General features: G+C 39.1%; 2 protein-coding genes across 4 annotated transcripts; both read left to right on the top strand.

Annotated features, from left to right (window-relative positions):
* Nucleotides 1-1669: 1669 nt before the first annotated feature.
* On the top strand, nt 1670-6391 carry LOC121756187 (E3 ubiquitin-protein ligase MBR2-like). 3 transcript variants are annotated; one of them, XM_042151664.1, is made up of 8 exons: nt 1670-1998; nt 2127-2170; nt 3314-4667; nt 4785-4996; nt 5361-5414; nt 5517-5615; nt 5686-5826; nt 5960-6391. In XM_042151664.1, the coding sequence occupies exons 3-8, from the start codon at nt 3401-3403 to the stop codon at nt 6089-6091; spliced, it is 1905 nt and encodes a 634-aa protein (XP_042007598.1). In that variant the 5' UTR covers nt 1670-1998; nt 2127-2170; nt 3314-3400; the 3' UTR covers nt 6092-6391. The 3 variants fall into 3 exon arrangements, with proteins under 3 accessions (XP_042007598.1, XP_042007599.1, XP_042007600.1); XM_042151665.1 differs by having other exon boundaries at nt 1672-1998; nt 5364-5414; XM_042151666.1 differs by having other exon boundaries at nt 1674-1998; nt 4788-4996.
* Nucleotides 6392-8258: 1867 nt separating this feature from the next.
* LOC121756082 (probable serine/threonine-protein kinase At1g01540) lies at nt 8259-11217 on the top strand. The gene is made up of 7 exons (XM_042151544.1): nt 8259-9102; nt 9653-9757; nt 9861-9983; nt 10064-10234; nt 10326-10455; nt 10542-10751; nt 10966-11217. The coding sequence occupies exons 1-7, from the start codon at nt 8540-8542 to the stop codon at nt 11101-11103; spliced, it is 1440 nt and encodes a 479-aa protein (XP_042007478.1). The 5' UTR covers nt 8259-8539; the 3' UTR covers nt 11104-11217.
* The last annotated feature ends 267 nt before the right edge of the window (nt 11218-11484 follow it).

Below are 11484 nucleotides of genomic sequence, written 5' to 3'. Positions count from 1 at the left end.
GTTAATGTTATCTTAACCTTTAACAATTATATTCATTTTTTTTCCATATCCTTTTGAAAATTATCAGTTATATACATATATATCAATCTTTCAATTTGTATAAGTTTTATCATCAAAATTTCACTCTAATGATTAGGTTGTGACACAACGTGACGACCCTATTTGCTGACAAAACAAGAAGAGTCAAGATCAAATTTGTGGACGTAGAAAGAGCCTTGAAGCTCTCACCTTACCGAAATTGATCAACTATTGAAACCGGTGCTTAGGTTTGTTTAAGAAAATGGAAATTCTTGATTAATCAACATGTTTTATCCATCAAATTTTGGACAAATAAATTAAATTTATCTAACTCTAATCGGCTCATAAATTCCAGGCCCGATTTTTACACAAGCTTTTTTTCACGAAATTAAAGTTTCCCGACACCAAATCGAATTGAGGTTCGAATTTGAAGATTGTAAGGCTTTTGTTGCGCCGTTGAATTGCTCTGTATGCCATGGTACAACATTTTGATAATTCGAAATTTATTAATAAAACTAGGTAGTCAATAGTCAATAGGCCCAAAAGAAAGCAATTCCACAAGATCGAGCCCACAAAAAGCTATGTATTGAATAACTTAGTCCATAATAAACTCTAAATATGGCATCTATAGACTACTGGAATTGAATTCTACAATAAATTTATTATTCATTTATTTGATTTATGGGATAAAAATGTTAACATGAGGTAAATATTTTTTTCATTTATTAGGAGTATTAACTAAAGACAATAATTTGTTCGCTCTACCCATGAATTCTTAAAATATTATTCTAAAGAAGGATTAATGTGTGTTGAGAAGAATTGATCCCAAACAAAGGATTAGATTTAAAAACACTTTAAAAATAGGAATTGCAGCTATGAACTCTTAATGGAATATGTGTATGAATTTGATGCGAAAATGTATGTTGTAATTTTTGCCCACTTGGATTTAAAACCAAGACCGAATTCAACCTAAATAACTATCATTTCGGTGGCACGATTGAGCCATAGAACACCAAGCCAGGGGATTGATTGGAACTTCTTTTTTCACATTGACCAAGGCTTCTCTGAGCGATGCATGGTGCGTGACTCACTATTTTAGGGTGATTACAATATTAATAGAGTAATTAATTTTTAATTAGGATCTCAATTGCATGATCTTAGTGACTCGTACATCGCATAGGAAACTAGTCTAACAAACCTCAACACCATACTCAATTTGATTGGATTCGATTCTCAATTGTGTTCGATAGAACCTATTTTCGTTTCATTATATTCTCAAGTCAAGCATTTAGCTATTTTTTGTCCAGCCTCTCATTCACAAGTGGTTCGTTTGGAACCAGAACAGTCAAAATCTTTAACGATCTGATTGCGGTTCATAGTTTTACCAAGTTGGAATTGATGGTTTTAAATTAATACCGGAGGTTTTTAAAACGTGGACACCTCCGGAAAGAAAGAACAAAGTTATTCGGCGCAGTCCATGTGTTTATGTACAAATAAGGCATTTGACACCATAAAATTGCAATCTTCATTATCTCTATCTTTCCCCCCTTTTGATTATTCTTTTCTCTTGCCCCAATCTTATTATCTTAATCTAATTTCGTTTTCATCCCAATCTTGTTATCTTTAATCTAATTTCGTTTTCATCCCATCACTGGAAACTACTACGTGGGAGAGAAAATCACCTCATTGGCTGACTTTTTCGTTATATGGGCATTCATAAAAATTGAAAAAGTTTCCATCTTTGTATTATTGCTCAATTTATATCGATCGCCCTATGAGGATTGTGGATATTGGTGGGGTGTAAGTAAATTAAAGATAAATATTAGTGCCCTCATTAATCCTTCCACCAATCTCTTATATTTTCACACCACCCACCAGTTTCATTCCCCACCCCTCCTCCCTCCCTCTCTCTATATCAATAATCCCATTTAAGAATCCTCCATTTTTATTTCTTGAATATCTATTGTTGCCTGAGTTGAGGTTTGTGTTCAATCTCATCATCCATTTATGCTTTCTATGAGGAGAGGGGATTTTTTGATCATCTATTAATTAAAAGATTGTTAATTTTGAAGAACATTGTTTTAATGGTTGTTTTTGGCTTTGTTCAGGTATCGGTTGTAGATCTACCGCCTCATCTGCTTCTCTTTGGCTGGTAAAATTTGCCGTCTTCCTTTGATCGTTGATTGATGCTATGTGAACTAGTTTTTTCTTTGGTTAAAAATTGAGCTTTTTGGTGCTGTTTATCTTTCTTGGTTTATGCAATTCACCCTTTTATTTGGTTGTTTTTGTCAAAATTTTGGATGGGTTTAGCATATTTTCTTTTTATGTTTGTTTCTTCAAGAAAAATTCAATGGTTTGATGTATATCTAATCTGGTTGATAGAGAAAATAATTTGTTTTAAAAAATAAGGTTTTAATTAATCTCAACAGTGTTTTGTACCATCTTCCTCTTCCCTTGCCTAACATAATACTGTTTCTTGCTTTCTCTCTAGAGATTCACCATAAAGCTAAAACTTCAATTGCTGTTTGGTTATCAATGATGAAATTTTATAAGACATGTTTTCTTTATTGAGCATTTGTGTGTTTTGTTTCCTCTATTTTGGAGAACTTTAGCTCAATGTTTCTGACTGGTTGGTCATGTTCTAGCTCACTTTCTTTGCTTTTACATTAGTGTTAAGTTCGCGAGGTTTTTGAATAATCTTTTCTAGGTTTCGGTTTCATATCTTGGTGCATTTGTTAGAATCTTGAGTTCTTGATATTATTGACTCCAATGCTATCTAGCATATTGCTTGATTGTTTCGTTTATCTTCCTCTCCGTTTGCTTATGATGTATTGATGTTTGATGGCAATCCGTGTTGATGCATCGGGTTTCACATTGCTCGGAATATGATAATGGTGCGTGTTTGAACAAAGATCCTCTGAACAAGTGAGATTATGATATCAGTAACATAAAGCTAAGAAAACTGTGTGACCTTGTGGCATTGGTCGATTGGGAAAACATCTACCTGTTATAACTCATCATAAATTGAGATTCTTGTGAACATGATGTGAACAATGCCAGCCATTTGAAATAAAAAGAACCTAGCATTCAACAGATAACCCTTAAGATCTTAATCCCTGTACTGCTATTCATATTGAACAAGGTTTTTCGAAGTTCAGTTAACCTTTCTTGATTTGTTCCAGTTTATTTGTTTTTGTTTTTCGTTCTTTCGTTTTGCTATGCTACTAGGCACGACCTTCTTCTTTAAGTTTCTCTGGTACTTACATGGTACCGCCATCTGTGTTTATTCTTGCAGATTCTCTGAGAACGAAAGTTCTAGATAATCAGTCTTCCAAACAGCTCTTCTCTTTTGAGTATTTGGATAAACTCATTTGGAGGCCTAATGCAAGGGCAACGGAATTCTATCAGTACATTGCCCGAAGATCTAACTTATGATCATGGGTCTACGTCAACTGATGCCAGCATAGATTCTCGAATGCCCTGGAATAATATGCAAACTTCTGCAGAAGCTCGGCTGCCAGAGTACAAAATCCCGCCAAGTGAGACCGATACTCAGCATCCGCGTCATATTGGGCACAGTCAGTGGAGTTTAGGTGAAACTAGTTCTGGTGCAGCACAATGTCATTCTGATCGCAACAAGAGAAAAAGAGAGCACAGATGGAGTGTTCCCTCTCGAGCTGCTCTCGACTTGGAAGAATGTCAGCTTGAATCATCTAATATTCCTCCACTGGACAATGTTGTAGTTGATGGGCAAGGCAATCAGGCGTCAAACATCTCGTCTCCTTTGCAGCTTGCTGGACCTGTAGATGACGGGCATCAGGTAATTGAGCGTCCCAATAGACATATATCTGTTGGATCATCGAGCGAGAAAAGGCCTTCTACTGGCAGCTCCTCCGATGCTCTTGGTATGTCTTCCGGGTATCGTTCCTTGGATGGTCGACGCAAGAGAAAGGCCATTGATGTACAAGCTGGACAGTCTTCTGGAGCGGAAAGTTCGAATTGTTCTGAACATGCTGAAAGAAGTCAACGTCGTGCTATAATGTCAGCCCCTCCCCCGATTTCTGCTAGTACTGTTGTTATGTCAACTCCACCGGCAAACAGCCCGGTCCTCAGCAATTTATCAGACCACGGAAACTCAAGGATTCGGCTTGGAGTCGGAGAAGTTGTTTCCTCAAATCCTTTGTCTTCAAATGGTAGAGAAACTGCTGGAAGTTCTCGTAGAAACTTACGCTTGCGTTTCAGTAACACTCATCAACAGGGTCATGTTCCATTACCAAGAGAAGCTCATGCGTCTTCCTCTTCTTGGCATTCATCAAGGGTACTTCTTCGAAATCGTCTGAACCCAAACCCTCCTTTGGAGAATGGAAGTCATCATGTTCAGCCGATTCTTCCGCATATTCATTCTGTTCGTCGAAATCATCATTCTAGATGGAGTGGAGCCTCTAGCTCGAGAACTAGCAATTCATCTTCTGCTGCTATTTCTCTTGAGAGGGAGAGGGATCCTATGCTTTACGAAGATCCTATATTCGGAAATATTCTCAGAAGCTCGTCGGAGCATCCGATGTTTATTCCTCCTAGTGAGACAGGGGGTTCGTCTCAACAACCTCCAAACTGGAACTTATCCAGCGGGGCATCTGCTTCTCGGGCAGGTAGCACTGCAGGGGTTAATTCGTCTTTACCTTCATCTTCTTGGTCTCATAGGAGTCATCATCCACAATATCCTCGTAGATTATCGGAAATTGTTTGAAGATCTCTATTATCTGCAGCAGGTACCGAACCTGGTGGAGGTCAGAGCAGCACAGCAACCGGTACCTCACAAGAAACAGAGCTTCCATCCGGATCTAGCAGTCGCGGTCCTCGTTCATCAAACACAAGGTCAGCATTGTTGGAGAGACATCTGGATAGTGCTTATGCGTTACCTCATTCGCTTTGGAGCATGGCTGCCGCTAGTGAAGGGAGAGGCAGCGTGATGTCCGAGGTACATTGATGCATTAAATTTCCACATTTTCATTTCTATTATGTGAATAATCGTGCTTGAATCCACACCACCATGATGCTTTTTGTTACTCAATGATGCATGTAGTTGTGCTACAACTCGATTATAATGTCTACGTTACAAGTAAATGATGCATTTAATGATGCGGGAGTTTCGCGTGGGACTATTTAACATGTCAAAATCTACTAGAGACGTATCGAAAAGTTGCACAGCACATGTATTAGATTTCATGAAAGAGATGCCAATTTTCTTGTCAAATCTCAAAATATTAAAACGTTGTTGACCAGAGAAGTATTGGATATATCATCTTGCAAAATGCTGGTAGTAACTTATATCTCCTTTTTAGCAGATTCGCCACGTCTTAGATCTCATGCGAAGGGGAGAGGGCTTGAGACTCGAGGTTAGTTATCCTCAACTTTGTTTGTATTTATAGATTGCAGTCAAGATTTGAGAAAATGCAGTTGAGATTCCAAAATTCATATCTTTCGTGCTCATTTGCTAGGATATGATGATTCTTGATCAGTCAGTCTTCTTCGGGATGGGTGATGTACATGATCGTCACCGGGACATGAGACTAGATGTCGACAATATGTCCTATGAGGTGAGGATTTTTACACTTTGCTCGAAACATTCTTCCTTGTGAAAATCACGAATTTTGTTTCAAATTCCAGGAGCTCCTGGCCTTGGGGGAGCGCATTGGAGATGTATCCATGGGATTGAACGAAGAAACAATAATGGCTCGTTTGAAGCAACGTAAATATGGTGATAGACGAGCAGATCAAGCTGTGACAGAGCCGTGCAGTATATGCCGGGTACTAACTTTTTTTTTCTTCCACTTGAAATAGTCTTTTATGAAATCTCAAACTCAATATATAGAAAATTCAGCCCCATCGAGGTGTGTTTTTCTGCGTCCGCTCCTGACGTCGTCTGCATTATCTAATGCAGGAGGAGTACAACAACGAGGAAGATCTTGGCACGTTGGAATGTGGGCATGAATTTCACAGAGACTGTGTGAAACAATGGCTCATGCACAAGAACTTGTGCCCCATATGCAAGAGGGCGGCGTTGTCTACATGAAGCAATTGCCTGCAAATGCTGCCGTCCCGTCCCGTCCCGTCTCTCCTTAGCTGCTCTTCAACACAAGTCCTTTATCTCGAGTCATTTGAAGGCTAAAAACCTTGTTGATTTTGCTTCTTGTCATGCCTTTTACGCATGACTCCATCCACAGAAATTCAAGGAACAAAAAAAAGAAGGAAAGAAAGAAAAAATATTTTTATGCCCTCCTTATGTGGAGGATCAGAATACATTTATTTTATTTTTTAAATGAAAGTTTAATTAACATTAGATTATGGAAATTAACTGTTTTTTATTTGATCATTTGATGTGCTTTTATAGTTTGTTTTTTGCCATTTTAAGTTGTTTTAGCTTAACCTTTTATAGTCGTAGTTTAACTTATATCTGAACAAATAGAGTATTGGATCGTATATATGGGCTATGCTATTTATAGGGATTCGTATTTAAGATTATAATTTTATCTGATTCAAGCCTATCTAAAAATCCAAGTTTTGAGACAGAATATAAGTTTGAATCGGTATGAAATATTTGACTTAATTTTAAATATCCAAAAATTCCCAAAAAACTGAAAAATCAAATATATTAAGTATAATTCGCATTTTTCGGATTTCATTCGAATTTAAAGAAATCAATTTGAATTATTAATTTTATTATTATGTACTACAGTACAATATGGAGTATTAGAGCATCCACTACGCGTCCCGCGACTGGTGCGCGTTTCGTTCCGGAGGAACGGAACCGCCGCGGGACGCGTTGCAGCGACGCGTTCCGTCCCTAGCCCGTCTCCATGCCGTCTTGTAGCCCGCGACCACGCGACGTCGCGCCACGCGCCGAGGCGACGTGGTGAGCTCCCGATGCATGCGTGACGCCCACTCGCTGGCCCGCGAGTGGGCGTCGTCACGATGACGCAATCATTCAAATTTTTTTAAATTTGAATTTTAATAAAAAAAAATATTTTTCAAACGGTAATGTTACCGTTTTTTTTGCCGTTTTTCAATTTTTTTTTATTTCTTTACTCTATAAATACTCCTATTTCATACTCATTTCACACACAAACGCACATCTATTCCTCTCAAGTCCTCTCTATATCCACTCCAATTTCCATCTCAAATCAACTCAAACCAATGAATCCTTTTGAGCAAATGCCTCAAATAATGGAACAATCACTTGAAGAAGATCGACGCCGGGAGGCGGAGTATCTCACTTGGTTCGACCTCGAATCCCCCGGAAGCTCAACCGCAAATAGTCTGCCGCGAAGTGGAGCGCATCCGTCTATACAAGAACGATTGTCTATTCGGGCAAGGACACGCGACTCTAGCGCCCACGCCCAACTCCAAGAGGATCTAATTGAGCACATTTGAGAACACTTTGGTGGAGAAAATTAAATTATGTCATTTTTATTTTTATTGGATTTTAATTATATTTTTTTTCTATTTTTTTGAATTTTAAGTTGTAATGTTGTTTTAATTTTAATGAAGCGTGTTTTTTTAATTGAATTTGTGGAGAAAAAAATAAAAAATGAAATTGAATGAATAGTAATTTAAGGGACGGTTAAGAGACGGTAAAGGGACGGAGCGTTGCAGGTTCCGTCCCTTAGTTAATGGATGGAGTAAAAAAGTATATTAGGGTCCTCAAATAGTAATTTAAGGACGGTCAAGGGAAAATATAGAGACAGCATGGTGGATGACCTTAATATTACGTGTGCATAGTTTTATAAATGCATAAACAATGCCTGTCCCGAAAAGTTAGATGTTAGAGTTTTAATTTTACTAGGATTGACTACTTTTATTACTCCTATAAAAATCTGGGACACTCTTTTGGCTATTTTAGTGGACAAAATTATTGTGTGCAACATAATCATTTCTGACACAAATCCACTACTTCATAGTCAATTATGGTTGCACGTTTACTTTTTACAATCCAATTAGTCAACTATTACCATCAATTAAACCACGCTTTGACTACCGCAATGCCAAGCTTTTCTCCTCCACGTCTTCCATATTACACGTTTTACTAATATTAATTGTATGTTGCATGATACTAATAAGTACTAATAAGGTTTAGTTTGGCACCAAGAAACATTTATTTAAGACTAAAAATGGAATATTTGATTAGAACACATTAACTATACCAAAAATTTAATGATATACTTTATAAAGAAAGAACGAGAATCCTCCATCAAATCCGCATAAACAATCCTCATCTGAATTCCCAACAGCTGACAAACGACAATAGCCTTCATTAATAGAGTCCATTAATCATCACTCAAATTCGATTGGGACAAAACATCTCGTACGTGTACAGCAGCTCTATTCAATGGTTTATGCTATGTGTCACACAATTCATCTCAGTCTCAGTAGTGCATCATTCTTCACTATCTCTCTCTAAAAATTCTATCTTTACACACACCCACATACCAAATGTCAAACCTTTCCACCCAAACAATCAACAATGCCTAACGCAGACTCTTCCTCGTTTCTCACAGACGAGCTGTGGAAACGCACCTCAATCTTCGGCTTGCATTTATGGGTCGTTCTCGGATTCTTCGTCAGCGCCGCCATCGTCGTCTTCCTCCTCCTCCTCTCCCTCTACCTCTCCACCAAGAAAAGAAGCAGAAAGACTCCATTTTTAACCACACCCGTCGCCAAAAGCTCCGTCATCCCAACTATTTCAAGAGAAATTCAAGAAATCCGGGTCGACCCGGATAAAGAGTTGCTTCCGGAGCCCGTCCCGAAAGTGGCCCACATTGAGATTGTGAAGGGAAACGTGATTGCTTACCCGGGTCTCCGTTCCGGGTCGGGTCAGGGGTGCGGCGAGGCGAAGGTGGTGGTGGCTGCGGCGGCGGAGGTGTCGCATCTGGGGTGGGGCCACTGGTACACTCTGAGGGAGCTGGAGGAGTCTACTAATGGATTTAGTGATGAGAATGTTGTTGGTGAAGGAGGCTATGGAATTGTGTATCATGGTGTGCTCAAGGATGATACTAAGATTGCTGTCAAGAATCTGCTCAACAATAGGTCAGATTCTTCTTCTAACAATTGAGTTGTTGTGTATTTGTAAAGGGATGGATAGTAGCCACTTCGAAATCTTGGATTTTGATCGATGATAGCTTCCTGATGGTAGCCATAGTGTTGGATTTTGGTCAGCGTGCTTGTTTGATTCGAATATAAGTTTTAGCATACATGTTTATGAGTTGAATTTGCATGACTTCATTTGTTAGTTCACATTGATTTTTGTCTTGTTTAAAAGATGGTAATTGAATAATTCATATATAGAATGAATTGAGTTATTGTAAGTCTTGAATATTGCCAATTTAGGTGTGTTCTCTTTGACTGCAAATTTAGTAAAGAAATTGAGGAATAAGAAAAGATGGGAGTGGCAATTTGTGATCTTTTTCTCCTCGTTAAGGGGTTGTTATTCTTTAGTGCGTAAGCTTGGTTGTCTTCGTGCCGTCTTGTGTTTTTCCAGGACGGTAAGTGAAAAGAGTGGGAAAATGGTGAAAGTTAGTGCATATTTTCCCATCAAAGAGAACGACAATTATGTGATAGTTTTGAGTGTTGGTTTCAGGGGTCAAGCAGAGAGAGAGTTCAAGGTCGAAGTCGAAGCTATAGGGCGTGTACGCCACAAGAATTTGGTGAGGATGCTTGGCTATTGTTCTGAGGGAGCTCATAGGTACTGTACTCCCAACTCGAACATGGTGTTCTTTGTTAACGAACTCGTGTCTGAAGTTGCTATGATAGGAATCTCTTACATGGTGCGTGAATCTTTCTTTCAGGATGCTCGTGTACGAGTACGTTGATAATGGGAATTTGGAGCAGTGGCTTCATGGAGATGTCGGGCCTATAAGCCCCCTTACATGGGATATTCGAATCCATATTATACTTGGAACTGCTAAGGGGTAGGTGTGGATTGCTATTTCAGAAACTTCATAATCTATATTGGTTCGATTATAGAACTTAGAAATTGAGTAATTTACAGGTTGACATATCTGCACGAGGGCCTCGAGCCTAAGGTCGTTCATCGTGATATCAAATCGAGCAACATTTTACTGGACAAACAATGGAACGCTAAAGTGTCCGACTTTGGTCTAGCGAAGCTGATAGGCTCAGAGAGGAGTTACATCACGACTCGAGTTATGGGCACGTTCGGGTGAGGAGTCGTTTCTGTTGATTTGCTGTAACTATTAGCCTTAACATAATCACATGAACAAATGGCTTTTTTTCACTTGGTCTTGTCTTAGCTATGTTGCCCCTGAATATGCGAGCACTGGCATGCTGAACGAGAGGAGTGACGTGTACAGCTTTGGCATTCTTGTGATGGAAATGATCACGGGGAGGAATCCGGTGGATTATAGTCGTCCCCCAGGAGAGGTTCCTATACATACAAAGAGTTTTACTTGATATCGAGTAACTGTTTTTTGGCTGCTTTCTTGTGTTCTAACGAGTCGGATTCTCAGGTGAACCTTGTTGATTGGCTCAAGACAATGGTTTCCAGTCAGAACGCTGATGGGGTTTTGGATCCTAAGTTGCCCGAAAGGCCTTCTTCGAGAGCACTGAAGCGGGTCCTTTTGGTAGCTTTACGCTGTGTGGACCCAAACGCTCAAAAGAGGCCGAAGATGGGGCATGTGGTGCATATGCTCGAGGCCAAAGATTTCCCTTTCCGAGACGTAAGTTTCAACACATCGAATACTATCTTCTTGCTACGTATGCCTAACTGCACATGCCACTATGTGAACATGTGATTCTTCTATGGCTACGGTTTTCTCCTAACGTTGTCCCAACTTACTAGAGTGTCGCTATTATCAGAGGCATATGATCTCATCGTTGTAACAATACACTAGGATTATCACTCGTCTCGTTTTGATACGCCCCATTTTACAGGATCGAAGGGAGCACGTACGATCACATCATCGTGGTGGGAGGGAGATGGAGAAGCACGTGAGAGAAGCGGGAGATAGCAGCGGATACGAGAGCAGTGTCCAAACAGACAGGCTTTCATTGAGAAACAACGAAGATTAGTAGTTAGTAGTTAGTAGTCTTATGTAAATACCCTTCATCATGTCCCTTCTCCACGGCTTTGCGTTGTTGTTTGGAGTACAATTTATTGTAATAAAATGGATGCAGTTTTTCTCAGTGAATGCTATGCTATTACAAGGAAGCACAAAAATAGGAAAACAAAAACACAGACTTAATCTCGAATCACCAATTTTTTGGAACCTAAATACTTAAGTGCTTAAAATGCTGATGCTGTCTCCTCATATTATGGCATGAACAGTCTAATCCTAATATTGAGAAATATCAATTGCCTAGTATTGGGCAAATTTGTCTCTTTATAATTTTCGTCACACAAAAAATGTACTATTACGAAATTTCTACCTATATCAATCTTTCCTACATCAA

This window comes from Salvia splendens, chromosome 11, assembly GCF_004379255.2.
Source record: "Salvia splendens isolate huo1 chromosome 11, SspV2, whole genome shotgun sequence".
In the NCBI taxonomy this organism is placed as follows: domain Eukaryota; kingdom Viridiplantae; phylum Streptophyta; class Magnoliopsida; order Lamiales; family Lamiaceae; genus Salvia; species Salvia splendens.
Note: the sequence above shows the minus strand (reverse complement) of the source record. Positions and strands in the feature narration are given on the sequence as shown.

Bases quoted from the DNA above. Each gene is read 5' to 3' on its own strand.
- LOC121756187 (XM_042151664.1), top strand. From the start codon at position 3,401: ATGCAAGGGCAACGGAATTCTATCAGTACATTGCCCGAAGATCTAACT. The intron at 5,415-5,516 runs GTTAGTTATCCT...CTCATTTGCTAG, and splicing joins GAGAGGGCTTGAGACTCGAG to GATATGATGATTCTTGATCA. The intron at 5,827-5,959 runs GTACTAACTTTT...TATCTAATGCAG, and splicing joins AGCCGTGCAGTATATGCCGG to GAGGAGTACAACAACGAGGA.
- LOC121756082 (XM_042151544.1), top strand. From the start codon at position 8,540: ATGCCTAACGCAGACTCTTCCTCGTTTCTCACAGACGAGCTGTGGAAA. The intron at 10,235-10,325 runs GTGAGGAGTCGT...GTCTTGTCTTAG, and splicing joins CGAGTTATGGGCACGTTCGG to CTATGTTGCCCCTGAATATG. The intron at 10,456-10,541 runs GTTCCTATACAT...TCGGATTCTCAG, and splicing joins ATAGTCGTCCCCCAGGAGAG to GTGAACCTTGTTGATTGGCT.